The sequence below is a fragment of the Callospermophilus lateralis genome, unplaced genomic scaffold, assembly GCF_048772815.1.
Source record: "Callospermophilus lateralis isolate mCalLat2 unplaced genomic scaffold, mCalLat2.hap1 Scaffold_64, whole genome shotgun sequence".
Lineage (NCBI taxonomy): Eukaryota > Metazoa > Chordata > Mammalia > Rodentia > Sciuridae > Callospermophilus > Callospermophilus lateralis.
Genome location: NW_027514767.1, coordinates 1,021,277 through 1,047,183, shown reverse-complemented (window position 1 = coordinate 1,047,183; position 25,907 = coordinate 1,021,277). Strand labels below are relative to the sequence as shown.

The 25,907-nt window shown below is 34.7% G+C and overlaps 1 protein-coding gene and 1 non-coding gene across 2 annotated transcripts in view; one reads left to right on the top strand and one right to left on the bottom strand.

Annotated features, from left to right (window-relative positions):
* Nucleotides 1-1,086: 1,086 nt before the first annotated feature.
* Nucleotides 1,087-25,907, bottom strand: part of LOC143388568 (transport and Golgi organization protein 1 homolog) — a 39,870-nt gene continuing 15,049 nt past the window's right edge. Inside the window, exons 7-28 of the mRNA XM_076842250.2 lie at nt 19,908-20,039; nt 17,666-17,687; nt 16,666-16,754; nt 16,348-16,425; nt 16,151-16,261; nt 14,855-14,926; nt 14,570-14,674; nt 13,806-13,928; nt 13,599-13,707; nt 12,510-12,565; nt 12,331-12,421; nt 12,021-12,159; nt 7,263-7,364; nt 6,348-6,408; nt 6,199-6,234; nt 6,055-6,122; nt 5,844-5,944; nt 5,522-5,659; nt 4,679-4,747; nt 4,499-4,575; nt 2,732-2,894; nt 1,087-1,721 (exon numbers count right to left, since the gene is read on the bottom strand). Coding sequence (XP_076698365.1) covers nt 1,408-1,721; nt 2,732-2,894; nt 4,499-4,575; nt 4,679-4,747; nt 5,522-5,659; nt 5,844-5,944; nt 6,055-6,122; nt 6,199-6,234; nt 6,348-6,408; nt 7,263-7,364; nt 12,021-12,159; nt 12,331-12,421; nt 12,510-12,565; nt 13,599-13,707; nt 13,806-13,928; nt 14,570-14,674; nt 14,855-14,926; nt 16,151-16,261; nt 16,348-16,425; nt 16,666-16,754; nt 17,666-17,687; nt 19,908-20,039 — 2,256 coding nt within the window. The 3' untranslated portion in view covers nt 1,087-1,407. The remainder of the gene's footprint in view (nt 1,722-2,731; nt 2,895-4,498; nt 4,576-4,678; nt 4,748-5,521; nt 5,660-5,843; nt 5,945-6,054; nt 6,123-6,198; nt 6,235-6,347; nt 6,409-7,262; nt 7,365-12,020; nt 12,160-12,330; nt 12,422-12,509; nt 12,566-13,598; nt 13,708-13,805; nt 13,929-14,569; nt 14,675-14,854; nt 14,927-16,150; nt 16,262-16,347; nt 16,426-16,665; nt 16,755-17,665; nt 17,688-19,907; nt 20,040-25,907) is intronic.
* Nucleotides 22,790-22,896, top strand: LOC143640814 (U6 spliceosomal RNA). Its single transcript, XR_013155154.1, has one exon. It is a non-coding gene; the product is annotated as a U6 spliceosomal RNA (small nuclear RNA).

Genomic DNA, 25,907 nt, shown 5'->3' with positions numbered 1-25,907 from the left:
GATTTTGTTTCACAGAGATTTTGTTTCACACTGAAGCTTTTGCCCCTATTTTGAGAATACTTAGGGGACATAAAAAGAACAATGATATGTTCTAGGTTTCAACAATCCTATTACTTTCTAGAACTTTAAAGAATAGAAGAATATGGTCTAGCAGTAAACATAAGTACCAGGCTTTTATAATTTTATTTAAATCTTAAACCTCTTAAAATGCACTGTTAAAATTGCTGTAATTAAAATTACAGCTCTGGAGAGCTAGTTCTTAGAAACATTGTTTTAAAGACAGTAGTTACAGATTCAGGACTTGCTTTAATTGATTTCTAAATAAAATATATTTGAGTATCTGTAAGAAAAAGAATTTAATTCAGCCCATAGTTGCTGATTAAAGACATTATAAGCCTTAGAGTTTCATTTATTCTTTCTCAGAGGATTATAGTTTTCTAATTTTTTTATCATATTTCTTGAAAATCAGTGGCAAGGTATGGGAAAGAGAAGAGTGTGTGTGTACATTTTTTAAAAGAAATTTCCTTATTTTTTATAGACACAACATACCACCCTATATTTTACCGTTATAATGCAATAATGGCAAAAGCAGTAGAACTTCAGGTCAAACAACTCTTGCTACTAATGTAAACTCATTCTCAGAAAACCATTCTCACATGGACAGTGGTTAGAAAAAAGTACATGAATGTGCTACAAAAATAGAGCCATAAGACTTCTCACAAATAAAAGAAATTCCTCTGTATAAGTCCACAGTTGACCAAGGGCCAGCCTCCTTAACAGTGAGCAACAGGAAATATGCTGCCAAGTAACCATCTTCAGTTCTGAGAGTGAGTTTACATGCTTCCCCAAAGGCACAAAGTCTCATGACGATCCAATGAATCAACAGACACTTGGGAAATATTAATAAACAAGTTTTTATGAACTATTACAACAAAGAACTTCAGCAAGAAGGAAAATGAAGTTTATGATCCTTGAGTAAACATTTTTAGTGTAACAGTCTCTGCGACCAGATATTTAAAGAGAAAAATTAAGGTTATAAAACACGATTTCTCTGTTATCAACTGGAATACACTAAAAATAGGATAATGGAAATACATGTTCTTAAAGCATTTCCACAGGAAATGTCCATAATTATGACATTCTAAACCATTTAGCAATTGTATATGCTACATTAACTAAAACAAAGGTATTCCTTATTGCACATTTTAAAGGTGGAAGGATACTCTAGTTTAAGTGGGGGATATTTAGGGGGAAAATATTTTGGCTCCAAATGTATACTGCGCCAAGGCAGCTTCATTCTAAAAACATAAACCATTTAAAATAAACTTTTATATTTTGAAGCCAATAATCCTTCAACACAATGAATAGTTCATAGTCCACTTTCTGACTAAGTGTCAGAGGTTAATTTTATGGGCCCTGTTTTAAGGCCTGTGAACAGCCCTCACTACTCTGAGAATCGGGTGTAGGTGGAGGTTCATCTTTAAAGCCTGAAGACATTAAGTCTTTTGCAGCAGGTGGTGGCCCATAGTCTTGGGGACCATGAGTTGGAGGTGGTAATGGGGCACCAGGAATGAAGTACTCTCTTGGGCCAAATGAGCCTAAAGGTCTAAATGGTGCAGGTCCTGGAAAAAAATCACGAGGGTCAAAAGGCAAATCCCGTTGTCCAGGTGGAACACCTGGTGCATATTCTCTGAAGCCTATTGGTGGACGGATACCAGGACCTGGAAAATAAAAAGGAAGTTACGTAAATACCCAGAAATTTCTGAACTTGGGTGATTTCAAGTATGTTAAAATAGTCTTTAATTTCTCCCAAGCCTAGAACATCAACTGGTGAACATCCTGACTTGCCAGATGAGGCAAACTGAAATGGAACAAGTTTAGGTTATAGCCTGGCCAACCAGCCATGAAGCAACATATTAAGGATTTAAACATGGCTCTACCTAGCTCCAGGCTTATCTTTTTTCTTTCCCTACTATATAATTGCAGAATTATTTCTATCTCACAAGAGCTCCATTTATATTTGGAAGTACTATATTACCATGACAAGATGATAGACTATGAAATAAGAACTTTACTACATCAAAGAAATTTTGATAAAAGGAAATCTTACTATTTATTACTGTATCTATTAAAAATTCATAAAGTATTTCTGCATGGACTTTACACATGCCATCAGAATCAAGGTGCATGCCCTCCTGGAAAAGGCCTTCCACAGCCACCTAATTAAATCAGCAACATTTATTAGGTCACTGTTAAATCCTGCTCTTTAACACTTCCCTCTGACTTTTCTCAAGGTAAGGAGGGTTTGACTTTTCCTTTTCTATATTCTATAACCTACTGCTTATGCTTCCATTATGGGTGATTACAAACTTTATGCTATAGGATTTTCATATCTGTGACAAAATTTTAAGTTATGTCATGTGTCTCATCCACCTTTCCATCTATTGCAGTGCATATCAACATATTTTCAACAAACATCTGCAGAAGTAATATTTCTGGCTTTTCTCTATATAGCCCCTTATCCTTGTCTATGAGATAGCTATTGCCTATCTCAGTATAAGATTATGTAGTGTCCCATATGTCCCAGAAAACTGGAGGAAAAGTTAAAATGTACTCAGCTGTATCCTTTCATTGTTAAGACCTGAGATAGCAACCAACTGTTTTAGCAAGCAATAGAAATGAAAGATGAATGTGATTTATAAGTCAATCACTACTGTTCAGATCATCATACCAAATGGTGGAGGAATTGGCCGAGGCCCAAAAGGCCCACCGAGCTGAAATGGCGGTCCATACCAAAAGGGAGGTGGTGGAGGCCGTCCCATCGGGGGTCCCATAGGGGGGCCCATGAAGGGTACCCCTGAGAAAGGAGGGGGCCGTTTCATAGCCATATTAACCTGCAATTTAAGATTTTAAAGCAGTTAAAAGTTTTTAAATTCCTATGTATTAAGACAAAGTACCAACACCGATAAAAACTAAAACCCAAAACAGGCACCTGTCCAGAGAACACCATCAGTGCAACAAAACTCTACCCACCCCTCCTGTGTATTCCCACTGACAGCTTACAGAAGTTAGAAGGATTCCACAAGAGGGAGCAGTTTGTAACTGATTATATCTGCACAGGAAAGGGAAAGGCAAGAGGACTGGCAGAGGTTATTAACACAGATGATTTCTGACCAGTATGTCATGCTGTATTCACTACAACCTATTTCAAAGGGAGTCCTCCCCCTCCCCATCACTTCGTTTTCATCACAATAGCTCATTACTTCCATATTAAGAATGAACAGAATAAAATGAAAAATCCATTCTCTACCCATGTAATAATAGCTACTAGAGTATCTTCAGTAAGTCTTTCATATATTATTCAACCTCTGAGATCTTTAAGTAGACTGTCTTGTTTTAAATAAGAGGAAACAAAAGCAAATGGATTATCATAATTTGTTGAAGGCCACACTGCATATTAAAGGGTCTCAATCCCAGGTTTGCCTCCAAGCCATGCTTTTCCCACCTCTACTCATCTCTAACAACGGGTCTTTGCTCTCTTTTAAGTCTTCTACTACAAAGGGGTTTGGGGGTCTTATCTAAGCTGCCCTTAGATTGCTCCAGAGATGTATATTCCTGGAATATGTATACACTGGAACTTGAGAAGTATTTTCCAACACAATGCTATATACACAAATTAGGAAGACAAGGCTTTAATAATTTACTTTCATTTACTGTACACCATTTGAGATATTGATTTATCATTTCCTATGAGTAGTGGGTTTGAAACTAAACAATTAAAAATTTGTTTTATTATAGAGCTGCAGAAGACCTACCAGATATAATAGCAACACAGTTACAAGAGAATGCACTTATGTGAACAAATGAGACCATTGCTTGGGACTGGCTCAAGAGGTCATTTCAGATTATCATTGTTGCACTGAATCAGTATTTCACTTTCAGAAAATCTGATACCAATCTAATTCAAATCACTCAAAATAGGGTTTGCACAAATGGAGGAATTCTTAAATAGCATTCTTCCAAACAAAAGTAAAAATGATGAATTATATAATTTATGATGAATTTACTTTGCCTTAGATCATTCAACACAAAACACCATATAAAGTTAGAGTGATAACTTTTCACATTCTGTAGTTCATTATAGTTGTACACACTTAAGCCACATTTCCAAGTTAAGGAGAAAAGTAAGCTCAATATTGCATGCCATTTAAAGCAAACAAGATCAGTGTCATGCTCTGAATATCCTTCCCAGAAATGCACAGAATAAAACCCAATTCAGTTCTCAACCTCTAAGTACTTACTCCAACTGGATGCTCAGTCAAAGAAGTAATGGTAGAAACTGAAAGGGTCTCAGGTTCTTGGGGAAGAGTTTGCTTTTTAAAAAACAAATGGGATAGTACAAATAGAACACAAAGAAGGATAAAGCAAAGAGCAAGTACTGTAGGAAAGCTACATGTTCCTGCACGACCACGTGATTCACAGTAACTACAGAACTTACCTTGCCCTCATCCGTCACCTTAGCTGGAGAAGAACTTCTGGAGCTGCTGTTCATGTGAGCTGGACCACATCCTGGGTCTGTTAGAGATCAAAGAATGGATTCAGACTTATTCTAACATGAAAAGAATAAAAATCCTGCATCCACAATTACAGATTCTTTGAAATTACTTGGTCTCTTTACCAGAGGCAACGGGTTTCCCAGATGCCTCAGAAGACCATTGAGTACCAGGTAAAGGTCCATCCATTGACCCTTGGTAAAGAAAGATCAGAGCGCTTGTATGTATTTTTCAGAAGAAATAAACCACTGGTGGACAGGTCAGGGTTCAACAATAACTAGAAAGCAACATTAAAAATGGGTTGGCCAGGGGTTGGGGTCGTAGCTCAGTTGTAGAGTGTTTGCCTAGCATGTGTGAGGCACTGGGTTTGATTCTCAGCACCACACCATCTACAATTAAAAATATTTATTTAAAAAAATGGGTTGCCCAATATGTAAATCACAATTTATGAAGAGACTTAAGTAAAATAAAGAACTGCCTTGGGTTGATAGAACAGCAAATTAATACGTACTGGTCCTAAACTTTAAGCTATAGACTTGAAGTATGTGTAGGTTGGCTTTTCTTTAGTCTGTATAACCTGACTTCCAATCTTACCAAGACTACAGTCCTATTTAGAATTGGAAATAAGACTCAGTATTTCATATTGGAAATATGTATGCCACATAAAGTTTAAGGCTACTTTTATAATATTTGGGAAAGGAACACCATAGAGATTTAATTTAAAGATAAAGGTTTACACTTCACAGTGTAAAATTTAAAAGAAAAAAACAATACAGGGACCTCCAGGAAAAAAAAATGTTTTCTATTCTAGAACAGATTTTACAGAAAACATTCACTAAGATAAAGTAAGAAATCATCTTCTATATATTGTACAGGCCCAAATTCTATGTTTTCATTAGAATATTCAAAAGGGAAAAAAAACCAAAACCTTGAAGCAGTTTACTATAAAGCAACATGTGAATGCTCACCAAATCCATTTCTAGGCATATCTCTTTGATTAAGAGTAGCAGAAGGAGGTCTCCCAGCTGGCTCTGCTGTCAGTGGAGGGGAACATTCTCCACCACTCACGGGGGATGGACCAAAAGAGCCATTATGGCTCAGTGGACCTAAAGATAACAATGCCATGTTACTACTTTAAGGCAGCCTTCTCCCTGACACCAACCCCCACACCTCCCGCTTTAGCAAATCATTCAGATTATTTCATAACCATTACACACAGAAATAAAAAGTAATTTACATACATTCTGCACCCAAGAAATAAAATAGCTCCTTTTACAAAGTGCCCCCTACCTCTCTCAGGAGGATTTTGTAAATTTGGTCTCCCCGGCATTGGTTTTACAATCACAGGTTCATATTGCCGCATTGCCATCTTTTGGGTTATTTCCAGTAGTCTTGAATATTGAGAAAGAATGGGCTGAATTATGAAACAGCAATCATAGATAATATCTAGCATAACCTTAAAACACTATAAAACATATAGTAAGATATAAAAATCACATACTTCTGTCTCAAATTAGCAGCTTCCCTTTTCTCTTCAGCTATAGCTCTTTCTGCAGAACGAGCTTTGAGCTATTAAAGAGAAAATATTCAAATTCAGTTGCGGTAGGCTATGCAAAAAATAAAGAAAAGGGGGAAAAAATCTTACCCAATTATCATGAGCTTTCTTCTCATGCATAGCAATCTGAAAAAGACAACACATTAAAAAATGTTTTTAGGGACTCATTATAATAGCCTATAATTGTCTGTATTAGATTTCAAAGAATTCTGCAACTACAGGACAGTATTAATTACTACCTGGTTTTTAAATGAGCGCTTGGTTTTCTGTAATTCTTCTTCCATCTCTTCAATTCTCCGCCTAAGAATTACAACAATTGAATAAAATTTGAAACATTCTGACCATTTTCCCTTTATTCCATCAGCTATACTTTTAAAGACTTTTATCATACATAAAAAAACATTTCTATAGTTATATGAATCCAGTGTGATCAAAACTAATACTACAGGCCAGGTGCAATGCCACATGCCAGTAATCCCAATGATTGGGAAGCTGAGACAGCAGGATCACAAGTTCGAGGTCAGTCTCAGCAATTAAGTGGGAACCTATGCAACTGAGACCCTGTCTCAAAGTAAAAAAAAGGTCTAAGGATGTAGCTTAGCAGTAAAGCACCAAAAATAAATAAATAAATAAATAAAATAAAAACCTAATACTAATAACTTTTTTATCATTTAATTGCTAGAGATTCTGAATTGATAAATTATAATTTCCTTAACTGTTCATCAGTGTGTTCTCAAGTAATTCTGCTAGAAATATCTTCCTCCTTAAAACTTTTTTTCTTTTTTTCAAATTATATCCATAGAAGATTTCCAAGGTCTATCAAATGCCACACTTTTGCGGGTCTTGATATAACACACAGCAAACTGATTTCTTAAAGAATTACTACAACATACAAAACCCCCAGAACTGTTTGCATTGACCAAGTTCCCTATGGTCTTGCCCATTGGGTATAAGTAAATTTTTGTTAACATTTTTCATTTGTTAAGTTGAAATTACTTTTTTTCTCCTGTGTGAATTAAATGTGTTCATATTCTCTCGTTATTTATACTTCCGTGCTATTTTCTTCTATCTACATAATGTAAAAAAAAGATTAAAAAGAAAGCTAACACTAATTCATTAGACATTGACACCCTCCCTTTAGAAACTGAACTCACTTGTAATTTTTAACTTCCTGAACAGCGGAAACCACCTTTTCATCTGCAGCTGACAGCTGCTGCTCTTTTTCTAGTCTCTCACATTCTTCTTGACTCAGTTTCCTAAAATAAAGCCAGTTATCAAATCAAAAGTTTCTCTTTGTGAATATCACTTCCCACAATTCTATAAAATGCTTAAGCACATAAAATAGGAATTCAAACCTGCAATTTCATAAATCAAACTCTGGCAAATCACTTACATTTTCTAACTTCTCCTCTTAATTCTCTACTTACCAGTAAATAAAATAAATGTGAAAACAACATGTGCCCCAAGGGCAAGTCTCCTGTGTGTAAGATAATAAAAACTCACTTTACTTCAATGTGGAAGATCAGGACTGATCAACCTAACATAATTAAACATATTAGGATAAAGCAGGGGATAATTCTTTTCTCGTTTCTGCCATGGGTAGGACACTAAGTATATCTTTGTCATGGAGGAACTCTTTTCTCAATCCAAGACTGGTACCATAATAAAGATATAGTCAGTCAATCTTCTAGAATATGTCTTTTAGCTATGCAATTAACCACAGAATATTTTTCACACTTTAGATATCTATTTCAAAAGAATTGTAAATTAAGCAAAAAGACAAATCTGAGTTTTGATAATGTCTATCAACCAGAAAAAGAAGCCAAACTGACCCACTATCAGAGTATTATCTACTGAGAAGTTTTAACTCTGATCATAAAACTCAAGATGTTCATCTACTGACACAAAGGTAGCCACATTTAATGATTTAAAAAATACTATTTTCTGCTATCCTTGTACTACTTTAGCCATAGTTCCAATTCAAAAGATAATTAACTTGAAACTTAATTTTCCATAAATCAGAAGAACTGCAGTAAAAAAGGATTACTGATACCAAATAGAAAAAGGGGACTATATATTCTTATATAGCTTCTAATTTAATTCTTCAGCAAGTATTTTATGAGTGGCTATAATATACTAGTTACCTTGTAAGATGCTAAAGAATAAAAGAGCTCACTGTTTCAGGTATAAATGATGCCTGAAGGAATATAATAATTTTCCCCACTGGCTTAAGAAGGAATATGGAGAAAACTGAATCTTGAAGAAAAGAGAGAATTTTGTTTCCAATTATCAAAGAGTTAGTCTGAGAGCACTAAGAACAATCAAAACATCTTTATAAGAATATAAAATTGTGTTTGAAGGGATCCAAGCTAAAAAGTCAGTGAAGATATATGTATGTGGCCAAGATCCATTAGAAAAAGGAATCTCAGAATTACAAGTAAGGCTGGTGCTTTAAGGTAATTTTCTCCTATTGAAGATAACACAAAGATATGAGTCTGAACCAAGCCTTCATTAAATTCCTGGGCTTAGAGGAAAAAAGAGGCTACCAATAAAGGGACCCTTAATAAAAGCCCTAGCCTTTGAGTTTAGATTAGAAAGTACTGCACACTTAAGTGATGAACAGGCAAAAAATCTAAAAGGAACAATACTGAAACATTGAAAAGACAAGTCATTTTTGAATTACTTAATTGCTGACTAAGTTTAAAGTGACAATCTTACTCAAGTAACCTCAACACTTTTCTATAAGAAGATAACTTCGTCTTAGTCCTCAAATTTCATCTATAATTATCACAACAATGTTGGCCAATCAAAACTGATCAGGCACTCCATAAGACAAAATTCTGTGAGAAAAAATCCCACAGAAAAGGAAACCAACAAATGGGGTTATCCGCACATGTTTTAAAATCACTGTGCTTTGTATAGTCAAAAAAGTAAAGTCAAGATTATGAATTTTAGGGCTGGGAATATAGTTTAGTTCTTAAAGTGCTGCCTTGCATGCACAAGGCTCTGGGTTCAAACACCAGCACCACAAAAGAGGAAAAAAAAAAGATTACGAATTTTGTCAAAGGATTAGAAACTATAAAACCAAGAAATAGTTGGGTGTGGTGACCTACCTACAGTTGAAGATACTCAGGAGGCAGAGGCAGAATTATGAGATTAAAGATAGCTTGGAAAACACTAAGACCCTAGTCCCTTATGAGAAAGAGCAAGGAGTCTGGGGAGGTAGCTCAATAGTAGAGCACATGGCTCAAGGTCCTGGGTTTGTGGCTCAGTGGTGAAGCACGAGCCCCAGATGTGTGGGGCACTGGGATCAGTCCTCAACACCACATAAAATAAATAAAATATTGTGTCGGGCTGGGGATGTGGCTCAAGCAGTAGCGTGCTCGCCTGGCATGCGTGTGGCCCGGGTTCAATCCTTAGCACCCCATGCAAACAAAGATATGGTGTCTGCCAAAAAATAAAAAATAAATTTTAAATTCTCTTTCTCTCTCTCTTAAAAAAATCCTATAAAAAATAAAATATGGTGTCCATCTACAACTAAAATAATATTTTAAACCCTGAATTTTTTAAAATCCTAAACTCAATGAATGATTTTAGCAGCAGATTTGGGAAGTAAAATAAATCCTAGCGCTTTTAAGACAGGTCAGAAGAAAATATCCAGAAGAAGTAAATCCAGAATGTAGGAGGCAGGGGAAATCAAATTCGAATATGCATTATTATAATCAGAAGAGAGAATGAGGTAAAATCAACATTTAGAAAAAGACTCGAAAATTCAAGAAGTGTTTAATGGTCCCAAGCAACATAACTGCAAGAGGAAAAGTGGGTGGGGTGGGGAAAACTACACCTAGGCACTTCCCAATACAACTGTTATAAAAACAGAGAAAGGACTACAGAAACTATGGGAGGGATAAGACCAAACAACAATGATAATGGACTCCTTAAAGAAAAAATTTAAAACAGATGGTAATTAATTGGATATTTTTAAATTGCTAAAACTAAGTAACAGTCAAAATTCAGTAGCCAAAAGAAAGATCCTTTAATAATGGAAACTGGTTTTAACTCTAATCATGAAGTTCATGTCAACCTAATACAGATTATAAAGGTAGCAATATTTAGTGGATAAAATACTATTCTCTGTTTATCCTTGTACTACCTTTGATACACTAATCAAATCTATCATTAAAGGACAATGTTCAAATAGAATGAAAATAATTTCAAATAAGAAACCAACAGTGTAGAATGCAGAACTACAGAAACTTTAAATATGTGTATAAATTGAATGAATGTCTTGTGGAGTTCACAGAATATGAAGTACTAACATACAATGCCACAACAGTTATCTGATTCAGGAGCTACTTAAAGCCCATAAAAAAAATAATAAACCTATTAATCTATGTCAGGTTTTTATTAAATCCAGAATATATACCATGGCCTTTAAATTATGAGAAGATGAATAAAATTATAATTATATAATTATAATTCCATTATAATTTATGATTACAACAAGCTTATACTGGGGATAAGGAAAATAATTAAAAATATTTAAACTATTAAAAAGATACAAGGAAGAAAAAAAGAACAGGTCATCAAATAGAAAGCAAATTCTTCATAAACCACAGGCACATATTCACATGGACAGACTTATATTTTAGAAAGTCCACTTCAAGTGGCTATAGAGAAAACTACTAAGAATTTGAAATAAGTTATATACAAATATAAAAAATGGAGAATGAAGACAGATGATCTAGGTTAGAAACAGAAAAGATGACACAGGCATGAACTAACATAGTACCTAGGGATGAGTAAAAAGAATACAAACCACAGATGATGACTGAATGAATTTTGGAGGAGTTGAAAAAAATAGTGCTACAATTTAATTGCATTACAAAGAAAATTAATTGCCATTTAGGTCATTCAGATTACTAGTAGGGACAGAGAAAACAAGTGTTCTTTTAAAAAAAAAGTGATAAAATGAGAAATGTTTCTTTGAAACAGGCCAGGAATTTAGAACTGGCCTGAACAAAAATTTGAGATTCTAAAAAGGTTGCTTGGAGATCACAGAATTTTAGAAAAGTTAATGGAAAGGTTTCAATATTTAATGCATTAATTAGGCAACAGAAGTCAAAATACCTAAAAATAGTTAGGTCTGTAAGAAGGTCTGTCTTTGCTTTACAAGATATATATATATATATACCGAAGAGTAAAATCAGGTGCAAACAAATAAAATCTGACACAACCTATTTTTAGAGAATTCAAGTATTTTTGTGGATTAAAAACTTCAAATGAACTTTCAAAAAATAACTAGCTCCACACTAAGAACATTAATATATAAATATATACTACAAACAAGTACTTCTGTAATCATAACTCCTAAGGTCCTTGCCACAGTTCCATTTTGTGTGAACATCTGAGATATTCAAGTCCAAAACTTGTACCATCAATAAGTAAATATTATTCCTTTTTGAAGTTTTTATTCTACTAAAACATGTCATTCCAAATCACTCAGTATTTTTAAAGGTCCAGAGTTAGAGATACAAGTTCAAAACATTAGAATTACATGACTGATCACAATGAAAGGTAATTAAAATAAATAGGGGGATCATAGAAAGGGTCTAGAACTTTGAGAGGTATTTCCACATCAGTGACTGTTAATACCATTTTACCACTTCCTGCCTTCATATGAATTTGACAATTGATTAAGATGTCCTCACAGCCTTAGTTTATGGTTCCAACTACCTCAGGACTCTTAAGACTGATGATGGAAAGAAAAATGCAACTTATAGGAAACAAAACACAAAGGAAAAAAGACAAATCTCTACTTATTACAACTAGAAGAAATTTTAAATAATCTTAAGATAAAATTATCTATTAGTTCACACAGTGATAACAATAACAAACAATGAAAATCTTACTTTTGTAGTGCCATCTCATCTTTCTGGTAGAGTTCATTTAAAATCTCCACTTTCTGCCTTAGAGTTTTGCATTCCTCTTCCAGTCCAACTTTAGAAGACTGTAGTGAATTGCAGTCACCTTCTAATTTCTTTATTTGGTCTGTAAAGGATAAAACAGCTTATCTCTATATGTGTACAAGGACTTAAGAACTTGTTTGAGGGAGTCCTGTCAAGAAAAGTAAGAAGCATGAAAGCAAGAAGCCATTCTTTATCTTTCCAATAAAATTTTAAGTCTTTCCAACATGGCAATTTCTTCTCAAGAACAACCCACCTTCTAGATTACATTTTGTGGACATCGAGGCTCTTAGCTTAGGTTGTAAAAGTTTTAGATCCTCTTCAACTACTGATATTGTAGTTTGTGTCTAAAATTTGCAGAAAAGAGAGGTATTCTTAAAAGTGAGGCACAGGAAGAATTCACAGGCACTATGGGACTCTTACAAAGAACTATACCCGAGAGACATCCATCATCTGCTTAATTTGATCATTGATCTTCTCATTTCGATCACCTAAAAAACAAAAGACTTTAGCTTTTTCTTTCCTTACTTTTAACTCTATATTCTCCTAACTTCCCCAAACTAAATAATGATTGTGTTCAAACACCAGAAGAAAAAAAAAATCAATTAAATAACTAAACTGATTAGACTAATGACTTTTAAGAAAATTGCAAGCTTAGATTTAAAAAAAAAAGAGAGAGGTGAATTTCAGGCTGGGGTTGTGGCTCAGTGGTAGAGTGCTCACCCAGTATGTGTGAGGCACTGAGTTTGATCCTCAGCATAAAAATAAATAAAAGTACTGTGTCTGTCTTAAAAACAAAACAAAAAAAGGTGAATTTCTAGTTTGCACAACTAAAATATTATCTATGCTATTCTTGTAAGATAAAAGCTTTTCTTCTCTCTCAGATCTATCTTCACCTGGGCAAGTAAGTGTCTTATTTAGAAAGATTCAATCCTCTGTCTTCTCCCTGAATCTACTACCAGGTGTGGTTTGAAATACTTGCTATGTAAGCAATATCCAACTTGGGAGAAAACATCTGGAAATATTTTCCTCATCAGTAAACACTGTTACACTCCCTCTCTCTAGCTTTCTGATAGTCTCTAGCCTCTGTTCTCACAGCCTTAGTTTATGGTTCCAACTACCTCCGGACTTTTAAGACTGACTGTGGACCTTAAAACCACAGAGCCATAGAGATGATGAGTATCAAAATCAACTATCATCTGCATAAGTTAAGAAACAAATTTCTCTTACTGTACAATGTTCAATACTTAGAGGTATAGGATGTGACTATTGTAGCTGCAGTGTACTTACTAGTTTTCAATGGGATAGAAAAAGTCAGTGTTGTTCACATGCCTATTGCTACATTATACCCAAGCAACCCACCTCTGCCAATGCAATAGACATATCTATAGATCCAGTGATATGTGTCTACAACCCTGAAGCTTAAGAAGAAAATCAGCCAGCTGAAAAGTGGCATCTGTATAAATACTTAATTAAAGACACGAAAGCAAAAAAAGGATTCAACCTCCCTGAGACTGATCTTACCTGCTACCTCTCCATTGGTTAATTCATCTGACTCATCTTCTCTATTTTGATCCTCAGATTCAGATTCACATTGTAACTGATTCAACTGTGTGATATAATTAGTCAAAGCCTAGAAAAGAAGCAAAAGGTTGGAAGACTCTCGATTTTAATTCAGAAGATTTCAGGAGAATTCATGAGATGAAACATGTATTTGGAGTATAAATTGACATTAATAGTATCATCTTTGTGATTAAGAGCTACAAGTAGATCTTTCTGGGTCTTCTCAAATGATTTGATTTGTTCACTGAGCTCAGCGTGTGATGTACTCCAGTCTTTGACTTCCTGCTGCAACTGAAAAGTCAAAACACATGAATTCCTATGGGTTAGGGAGGAGTTTCTGCACTGGATACATCAGGACTACAAGACTTAGACAAAGAAATAGAGAACCATACTCCTCGGTGGCCTGCCTCAATAGAGGGGGTTGAGACCTTGGTTAAGGAAGAGGGCAGAGTGGCCCCAACACTCACAGCTGCAGTAAGAACATCAGAGCTCTCAGGAACTTGACCCTGTTTATTGCATTCCCCAGAAAATTGCTGCCAATTCAAATAATTTACCTCCAGCAGGAATGGCTGGGCACATATGACTGTCTCCTAAATTTAGACTCCTTATCATGTAATCTTCCCTTGGCCAGTGAATCAGTAACTACTCAAAAGAGGATTATAAAATACTTAATTTTCTGGTTTAAAAGTTTCTTTGAGGCTATGCAAGTTAATAACTGATTGACATTTGATAAGAAAAGCAATAATCCAAAAATCCAAAACAGATGGAGAACATATATATGCACTCAATTTAGGGAGCATGTTTAAACTTTGCATATCTAGAAAAGGTCCAACATGAATATTCCTTACCTCAGAAACAGATCCAAGAAAGATACAAGATAATGATATTCACTTCTCTAGTTTACATTATGTATGACATCAAATTTTCTTTACCTGCTCTTTCGTCTTCTTAAGCATGGTATTTTCTTTCTGAAGCTGACAGCATTCCAACTTCACCTTCTCTTCACGAAGCTTAGCTTCATTAAAGACAATTTGAAGCTAATGCAAAACAGTACAGTTAGTGAATTAATTCCAAAGAAAAAACAAAGTTATACTTTCCCAAACCAGACATCATATAGTTCTCATTTTTTGCACATTTTAGCACACTTCAAATTTTTGGTACGCAACAAAACTAAGATGTAGTATTAATATCCCGTTAGCAAGAGTTGGCAGCTTTACCTCTGAAAGTTCAGAAGTATTCACTGAAATGACATCTTTAAGCTTCTCTATAGATTTCTTATTTTCCATTATCTGCCAGGTGAAAACAGAACACAAAATATGCATTAGGATTTCAGTAGAAATAGTGATATGTGTGTGTGTGTGTGTGTGTGTGTGTGTGTGTGTGTGTACACACATATATATACTAAAAAAGATAAACACAACAAAATATTTGTCAAGCCATCCCATTACATTTCAGGTAAATGCAGGGGATCCAGCTATGGACTAAGCAAAAAATCAAGAACTGAAAGAGATGAGGGAAAATGAAGTCATAAATATTTCATGGCATCCACAACCTTACTGTTTATGAGATAACCAGAAAAAAAGGTCGAAGTATAGAAAATCATAATGCAATAATAAAATGTTTTAAAGCATAGAAAATTAATTAATTACTGTTTCAAATAAACCAGTTCAAATTACTAATTTTTTTCTAGTGATAGAGAAAAAAATTTCCCAAGATAATTTTTAAAATTTTCTTATCTGAAGTAAAAAAATGATAAAATTTAAGGGAGAATAGACTAATCTCACATACAGAAGAATTCCAAAAAATTTATAAATATATTTGCTCCTTAAGGAAGTGGACATAACTCTGCAATCTTTGTTTGCAATGCCTGGGATTGAATCCTGGGCCTCATGCATGCTAGGCAAGTGCTCTACCATGAGCTGCATCCTGAGCTCGTAACTCTTCATACTTTAACTGTGGGCTGTGCATGGTAACGTCCAAAGAATATAATATGAAAAGGATTGGAAAGAATTTTTACAGTGACGACATCTGATAAATACTACCTCAGCTAGGTGATCAAGCTTACATGGGGGTAGGATATTTCAGAACACACTCTCTACTATCTTTTGCAACTTTTATGTAATTACAGAAACTTATAGAAATTGGAAATGAAATATGTAAGTAAATTTTTTTTAAGTACAGAAAATTGATTAATTCATTACTCTTTCAAGTAAAAAGTAAACAAATACTGTTCAATTGGACAATAGTTTTTTAGTTGATCTGCATGTTTCCAAGGGCAGAGCAAAGCAATATGAAAATTATCCAAGGTTGAGAATAAAAATAATTCCTAGGCCCATAAAAATAATTTGTTGTATCAGTACTTAAAAGTTCCACAAAATGGGCACAGATGTGGGTTTAAATTCCTTGACTCCTAATCTTACTTTAGTTAACAGCTGGACTAAGTTCAACTTAACCAATTTTACAAAATATTTCAAAAGCCAAATTAAAGCAACACTTAGCAGCAAAACTCTTACCAAGTCATGATTCTTAGCATTCTGTTCTCTTTCAGATTCTAACATAACATGAAGACTTTTAGCTCTCTCATCCAGAAATTCTTTAGCTTTTTCAAGAAGCTTTATTTTATCCTGGGAAAAAAGGTGTCAAGATTACTCACTCATTACATTTACTTTTGAGTTTAGAATGTAATTCCCCCCAAAGAAGGGATTTTTACCTTATATTTAGTTGCTTCATCAGAAAGAATCATATTTTGTTTCATGGTTTCTTGGATCTGTTTCTCTGATTCCTTTATCTATGTAAATAAAGCATTCAGAATTAAGATCCACAAATTATAGTGCTACTATACAAGTTACTTCCAGACAAGTGACCCTTTCCAGAAGAAAGCAGTACTTAATACATATGACTGCTTAGAATTTGGATGATTTGTAGGAAATAATGAAATTAAAACTTTAAAATATGATTTTTAAATTAAAACAGGTAGAAATGATTCAAGCTAGAACCAAGGGAGAAAGAAACAAAAAAATAATTATACCTTCTGTTCATACTTTGAAAATTTCTGTATCAGTTCTTCATCTTCTTTCATGAAATTGATTATCTTTTGGGCAATTTGCTGTTCAGTGACTAAAAGGGGGAAATACACAAGATTATTACAATCCCTAAATGAAATCCAATTACTCAATCTACTAAAAGCAAAGACATGTTATATGGTACTATGAGGAAATACTTCTTAGCATAACTATTATGCTTTTAAAAAGCAATCTATGCTTATTAGCAATTAGAGTATAAAATTATTAAAATTTAAGAAAAATATAAGAACAATGATATTTTGCTGGGCGCGGTGGTGCACACCTGTAATCCCAGTGGCTCAGGAGGCTGAGCTAGAAGGATCCCAAGTTCAAAGCCAGCCTCAGCAAGAGCGAGACACTAAGCAACTAAGTGAGACTTGGTCTCTAAATATAGGGGGTTTGGGATGTGGCTCAGTAGAGTGCCCCAGAGTTCAATCCCAGGTACCCTTCCCATCCAAAATGATATTTCAATTTAAGCTTATTTCACAGATGGGAAATACAGTAAAGTGTTGTAGCTTGATATTCCTCCCTTCTCAAAACACTTTCTTTTCAGAAAATGGAATCATTTAATTCTTTGCAAAGAAAAACAGAAATGAAAGCATACTGATTCACATTACCATTCTCTAAATTATCTACTCAATTACTTAATGCATGATTAAATCATTAGCATAGAAATACTCTTCAAATGTAATGCATCTGCATTACATCAATATTCAAAGTTAATCTGCCCCAAATTAAAACTTATCATCTCCCTATCCACAATTTGTTCCTCCTCTTTATTTCCTATCTCAGAGTTGGAACCATCATCATCTACTCAGTTATCCATGCTAGCAACCTAGGAATAGTAAAATTTTCAGGAGGTAAAAAAAGTAATAGACATTAAAAGTCACTGTATCTACTTCTAACATACATAAAACACACATCAAACACCAATACAATACAAGTTTAAGAAACCTAAAAATTTACCTTGATATACTCTATCTTTTACCTAGAAGAGAGAAAAAAGATTAAATTTGATGTCAAACATCTGCTCAATAGAAACAGCATTCCTAAAACAACAGTCAGAATCATAACCAAGTGAGAATTTAATAACATGCTGGTTCAGAATAATAAATTTATAGGATTAAAAATAAGTAAAGGTTAACAAGCATTTTAAATTTAATTGGTAGTTATATTTCATAAATAGGCTCTGACATAAAAACACTAAGATATGTACCTTATTTCACAGTAAAGATGTGTGTGTGTATGTGTGTGTGTGTGTGTACTCAAAATCATTTACTTGAGAATTCTAAATAACCAGGATAAAGTCTAGAAACAATGACTATTCAAAAGGAATTTGAGGAAACAATATTAAAGGCATAATCTTTGTACTAAGATATGCCACTTTCACTCACCAGAAAACATCTTAGAACTCCAATTTAAATTTGGCTATTGGCTGAATTTAGAAACTAATAGGCTACATCATCTTATTTCTACAAACCACTAAATATATAGCAAGAAATCTGAAAGGGAAGACTGCTAGAAGAAAATGCACAAGCAACAAGAGAAATGACAATTAACATATTTTGGAAAGGACAAAAACAATCATTTCCTAAAGACAGCAATAAACTGCCTGATAATAAAACCTAAGCAGAATTTTTTTTAAAAACATCACTAAATTTCTTTGTAACTTAGCATATACTTGTCCTTTCAAATGTTATAAATGGTGATGGAATACTCAGATGTGTCCATGGATCATCCATGGGATCTTTGTAATAGGAAATTGCATTCAGAAAACTCCAACACAGAAAGAAATGGCATTTCTTTAATGTCATAGCCTTGCTAACCTTTTACTCAAAATGACAACAGAAGAAAATGGGAAGTAGCATAAAAGCAGTCATCTAAGGAAGAGACTAAAGCTCCAAAGTCAAATGCTGAAACTGAGGAGCAACAGCTAGGAACCAGATCCCACATAACCTAGTGAAAAGAGAAACAGATATTGTTTCTTTCTTGAAATGAAAGAAACAAGAGAGAAATATAAAGTGTTTTCATGTTTTTCCCTTCTCTTTATCCTTCTATTTCCTTTTTCCTTTTAGCTGAGAAAAAGTTCAATGAGATTGAACTGTGAAAATTCCTCACAGGAATCCAGGCAAACGATTCTTCTATTTAAGAAGGGAATGCTTTTTAAGAGATCTTACACTCAATTGTACAAGGAGAGGAAACTTATCTTAACAATGATATGTCTGATATAATTAAGAAATCAGAAAAAGAACACTCAGATTTGAAAAGATTTGTATCCCATGCTTTTGGCCTCTTTAACTGTTAGGCTTTTCATATGCAAAGTCCATTTACCTAAAATAATTTTCTTCCAATTATGTTAAATAACTATGAAACAGAATGACCTACAGTACAAACATATGTATGTATAAGCTTATATATATATGCTTATACATATATGTACACACATACACAGAGATAGACTAATTCTGCTCAGAAAAAAAAGACTTAATGAACAAAACATTTAATGGATTTTTGGACAACACATAATCTATACTTCCAAATAAAAAGGTATTTTCTGAACATATGATCAAATCATAAAATCTGGGAAAAATATATATATAAGACTGGAAAAATTATCTTATCTCCTTTTTCTCATATTACTGTATTTGTTTGTAGCATTTCCCCCTGTTTATATGTGTTTATATTAACATACAGTTCATCAACATTTAAATCTTAGTTTCTGCTTTTTTTTCCACTTCACATTTAATTGTGAGCATTTTCTGTACCTAAAAGCTTTGAAATAGATAAATCTGCCTACTATTCCATTAAGCGAACATACAATATCCCCTAAATGAATTATGTTGTGCTAAGTCTTCAATCTAAACACTGTTCCACTGAAAAACATTACCAAAATCTTCAAAGCATAGTTATTTCTTTAATATAGATTACTAGACATATATGCTACATAAAAGGATATTTATCTAACCTATCCCATCTTTTATCCAACTTTTAAGACTTCTGATATGTATGAAACTACTGGTCAGGATGGCTGTAAGAATTACCAGTTCTACCAACTGCACCCACACTATATTATTTTATAAGGTTAGTTTGACTTAAACCACTAATTTGTGTTTTAGCAACTGAAAAGGAAAAAAAGTGGGGGGGCAGTGACTATATAAAATAATCCTTGTGCTTATGTGCTAAGGTATAAATAAGTTAATTTACTCACAACAAGAACAGTTCTCCAAAAGAAAATGACAAAGGATACCAATCCAAAGAAAACAGTGAAAACTACAGGCTCCCATGGTAGTCCATAAAAATCAGGCCCAGGTTGATACTCATCAGGCAATGTAGTAAACAGCTGAAACAGACAAATTAGAAGAAATGGGAAACCTTAAATTTATAACAAAACAGTCACTAAGAATCATGGCAATTCTAAACCAACCTCCTCGTCAGAAATCCACCTCCTCAATATTTTCCAATAGTTTCTTCAAGAGAAAGGATACTGACAGTCTCATATTTTTTGTTCACTTGCAGTGTTTTCAAGTATAATGAATCTAAATACTTTTTTAAAAAATTTATTTATGTATCTTTAGTTTCAGGTGGACACATTATTTTGTTTTTATATGGTGCTAAGGATCGAACCCCTAACCCTAACCATCTAACCCTAACTCTAACCCTAACCCTAACCCTGTGCCTCATGCATGCTAGGCAAGCGCTCTACCACTGAACCACAAACCCAGCCTGAATCTAAATACTTTAAATTGAGCATACTTTAAATTTTCCAGTTTGTAACAGGCCCTATATCATCACATTGTCTAACACCTGGCTAGAATCCCTCTGGATCATTCTTTTCTTTTAGATAACCTGGTTTTTATAATTTAAAAAATTCATTTAAGACAAAAACTTAAATATATGAAAGAACTAGTTAATTTTATGGCAACAAATAAAAACAATGAAACAATAACAAGATTTCAAGCCCCTTTGGGTATCATTTGATAAGCTAGAAGAATACCTTACTATTCTGAAAAGTGTTTAAATAAAGAAAAGGAATCAAATATTTATCTCCTGCCTTAACTATACAAACCAAATAACTGTGTAAAGAATAATCAATCATAGCCAGGCGCCGTGGCACACAACACTTGTAATCCCAGTAGGTAGGGAGGCTGAGGAGGGAGGATAGCAAGTTCAAAGTCAGCCTCAGCAAAAGGGAATTGCTAAGCAACTCAGTGAAACACTGTATATAAATAAAATACAAAATAGGGCTGGGGATATGGCTCACTAGCCAGATGCCCCTGAGTTTAATTCCCAATACCCCGCCCCCAAAAAAAAGAATAATCAAATTTTTATTTGTGTAGGCATCCCATCCTTTAAATGAAGAAAGAAAAATCCAGCAACTCAGACCATTGCTATTTTGCAGCCTATAATATATTAGCAAATCTCACCAACGTCACTGTTGACTAGTAGTCAACATCAAAGGAGAGGATATGCATATGTCAATGCAATATTTCCTATTAAGTTTTCATAAGAAAAAGAATTGAACCTAAACCTGACTATGAATTTCCAAGAAATATAAAGCAACAGAGAGAAGCTGAGGTTGTTAGCTCAGCACTTGCCTAGAATGCATGGAGCCCGAGGTTCAATCCCAGCACCACCACAAAAAAAAAAAAAAAAAAAAAGGCAATAGAGAAAACAGGTTAAATTGTTGTACCAGGGGGATGTCATTTATTCACCAAAACTACAATATATCCTAGAAGTCCCACAAACATATTTTTTTCAATTATTGCAAAAAGTTACAACAAAAGGAGAAATCAATTAACTTATATGAGACTTGTTTTCCCACTGAAAGCAACCAGAAAGTTGGAATGAATATATATATATATATATATATATATATATATTTGGTACCAGGGATTGAACTCAGGAGCACTTGATCACTGAGCAACATCCCCAGTCTCAGCCCCATTTTGTATTTTATTTAGAGACAGGGTCTCACTGAGTTACTTAGAACCTCACTTTTGCTAAGGCTGGCTTTGAACTCATGATTCTCTCTCAGCTTCCTGAGCCACTAGGATATTAAGGCATGTGCCACCATGCACAGTCAAAATATATTTTTAAAGAGCTATTTTTCAGATAGAAAGCCACAAGGGACATGCAACTGTCACCCCTAAGAGAAAGAGAACAAATAGGTGAGCATTCTACCTTGAGGCACCCTCTAGACCTCAGTTTGGGAAGGGGAACCCAAATGGGGCCTAACAGTCTCACTGAGGAGAAAGAGACCAGAGTTCCAGGAGATTAAGCAGCCAAAAACATGTAGAGAAAACTATCAGAAAGATGGGAGCCACAAAGAAAAAGAGTTCCAGAAATCTGCATGGAGGTGGTCTTCAGTTTGGGGCTACATTCTAAGCAGTACCTGCGAGGGCCAAGAACAACTATAAGTTAACCAAACCCACAGTTGGCACTGAGCTGGGAGAAGTCTGGATTCCAGCTAACCAGAGAGTTGACATACAAAAACAGTATGGTCAACAAGCTCATGAAAAAGTATTTGATCCAGGCATGATAGCACATGTCTGTAATCCCAGCAGCTCAGAAGATTGAGGTTGGAGGATCCCAAGTTTGAGGCTGGCAACTTATTAAGAGCCTAAGCAAGTTAGTAAGACCCTATCTCAAAAAAAAAAGTTCACTCAATATCATTAATTATCAGGAAATAAACTCACAAAGACATACCCACTAGAATGGCCCAAGTGCTAGTGAAGATGAAGTCAAGTGGAAGTCTCCTAAATTGCTGGTGGAAGTATAAAATGATTGTGGTCATTTATTAGCATGGTTTGACAGTATCACATAAGATAAAAACATACATTAAACATAGGAGGCAATTGCACTCCTAGATATGAGTCCGCTTATAGGGGCATATATATGAAATAGTACTGTAGGAAAAATGAATCTACAGTTTTAAAAAAAAAAAAGTTATCAGTGGTTGCCTGGAACAGGTGGTGAAGAAACTCACTGGGAAGGATCCCAAGAAAACCCCTTTTCTAGTGAAAAAAACTGTTCTATATCTTGATTATGGTAGTTTTTACATGGGTATCTACATTTGTTAAAACTCAGAGTGTGATTGCTTTGGCAGCACATATACTAAAATTGGGACAATACAGAAAAAATTAGCATGGTCCCTGAGCAAGGATGACACCCACATTTGTGAAGCATTCCATAGTTTTGTGGAAACAACCCTTCAACAGATGAATGGATAAAGAAACTGTGGTACATATACAAAATGAAATGTTACTTATAGCATTAAAAGAGAAAAAAATTATGGAATCTGCGGGTGAATGGGAATATCAGGCTAAGGGAAGTAAGCCAATCTCAAAAACCAAAAGCTGTATGTTCTCTCTGAAAGTGGATGCTGACCCATAATGGGGGTGAGGTGGGTGGCAAGGGGCATGGAAAGAATGGAGGAACTTTGATTGGGCAAAGGGGAGGTAGGACAGGCGAGAGGGCATAGGGATAGGAAAGACGGTGGAATGAGATGAACCTCATTACCCGAGGTACATGTAGGACTACTACATGTGTTGTGTACAACTAGGAAAAGTTTTGTTCCATTTATGTACAATGAATCGAAATGCATTCTGCTATCATGTATAACCAATTAGAACAAATTAAAAAAAAACTCACTGATATTGGCTATCAAGGAATTACTGTTAAGTTGGGTGATGGCCCGTGGGTTCATTATACTATTCTCTAAAGCTTTTCTAATTACATTTATTTTTTAATTAGTACATAGAAATAAACATTATAATTATTGAAGTAGGTAACATGACATTTTGATGCATGTATACACTATGTAACATTTAAATCAGGGTAAATATATCTACCTCCTCAAACATCATTTATGGTAAAACTTTCACAATCTTTTCTTCTAGTATTCTGAAATGTACAGTATGTTATGGTTACCTATAGTCCCCTACTATTCTCTCTGCTCTTATTTGAAAGTTTCCATGATAAAAATACTAAAAATAATTTTTAAATTAAGATATAACTTCAAATATTTAAAGGATTTCTATGTAGAAAAGAATTCAATTTTATAGAGGAAATCATGTGGAGGAAAATTTGGAGTCAATACAAGGATGAACTAGACAACAGAGGAACATATAGCCTTGTAAGAGAGTGACTCATGCTAGGAAATACTGGTGTACAGGCCTCATAACTACTCATCAGGGCCACAGTAAAGAAAATTACAGCAATGAGTGAGAAACTAGACTAACAGCCTTCCAAGGTTTCTTTTAACACTAAGATTCTACTAAGATTCCATTGATCAATGAATCTGATTGGTGCACATCTCCCAAACACATCAGAGCCTATTACTCTCCAGTCCTATCAGATATCATACTACTTGTTTAAGATTTTACATTGACTTGTTCATAATTTTTGCATTTATTTGTTAAGTCCTTTTCTTAAGGCTTTCAAAAATCACAATCATGCCTTACACCTGTTAGACTCTTTTAGTCCTCGCACAATGTCCTGTACATACTGGGCATTCAAAATGCCTTTTTGAAGGCTCCTTTCAAATCAGTCTCGTAACATTGTGCCTCTTCTTTGCCACTCACGTCAATGTCTTACATATCACCGCAAAATCACTGACCATACCTGCACCACATTCGTGTACCCCGACCTAGACCTAGAGGAGGGCTCTGTGCATACCTAAAAATATGAATAAAGAAATCCTTCCCATATCGTGAGGCTGTAAACTTTCCAAGTGATGTTGATTCATTCTGATAATCAAATTATGACTGTGGAAGACTGCTTTAATCACTGGAAACATCATTATTCTAACTGCCTGGCTTGTACGTACTCCTTACCCAGGTGGCTGCCACCACCATGAACAAACATGGAGCAAACTGAAAAATGATTCATTTCTCCCCATCACATCTTTTCCACCCTGGTGGTCTTTCCTCCCCAGGTATTCATTGTCTTTATACCACCTCTGACTGCCTACATGAGAATTAGGGGGTGCGTGGGGGTAAAAACCCTACAAAATGCCAGACACCTCACCAGACACTTTACCTTGTCAAATCATTTAATTCTTATGATTGGAGTAAGCATTATCTACATTTTTCAGATGGGGAATCTGATATTCAAAATTTTAGGTATTTGCCCAAACTTCTAACTGATAACCTTGGTATTTGAAACCAGATCTACCTGGCTTCAAAATCTATACATTTTACAATGAAAACAACAACATCACTTTTCTTACACAAGTCTTGAAATAAAACAACCTACAGGAAACAACTTCAGTTGAGAAGGATTACTGTCACAATGGCCCTAGGACCATCTTATCCTCCAAGCTCTAAAAGCTTTCTCATTCCTATAATTAAACTCTAAAAGTCCAATATCAACAAATACCATGAGGGGGAGGTAAGTCCTAAAATGCTTAGATAAGCTTCTAGACGGATTAAATGTCTTGTTTGGATCATGATTTTCTTTAGAAAGGTCAGCCTTAAGTGACTCTTTCTAAGAAACAGATCTAACCTAATTCCTTTCATTCTTAAAACTTTCTAAGGATCCCCACTATTAATGGTCTAATGCTACTTTGGCTCATGACTTCCTTTAAGATTTGCTGGCCTCTCCAACAGACCATCCCCCTCCAACTTCACACTTTATACAACACCAACTATTCACCTTCTCCTGGCCTCCCCAAATATCCTTTTCTTCATGTTTCCATTTCTCTGAACACATTTCTTCTGACTGCCAGGTTCCCCCACCATCCTCCACCCCAGCCTGTCTAATCAACAACAAACCACATGTCACACTCCTGTTTGCCCTTTGCCTGTGCTTCAAACACATCTCAACTACTTTCTGACCTTATTGATCACCCTTTCAACCATAATAAATGCATTTATGGACAATAATGTTCTACCATCAAATAAATACCTCTCTTTCTGCCATTATCTTACTGTGTTTCAAGTGAATGATATTATCTCCCTGCCAGAATGAAAGGTTCTGAGGGGAAGAACCAAGATTTTACAGGTGTACAAATGTCCAGCCTTGGTAGACAGCAAATCTTCCTCATATGCTAAACTAAGTAGCCATTAAGCCACACCCCTATGGCTTTTGTTTTAGGAGCTATCTACTCAAAGGGTCAGGAATCATTTTCATAAAGACATTTTAAGTTCTTCACTTCATCACCAGAAGCCACTTAAAAACTAATAAATAATCAACATTCTAATTGAAG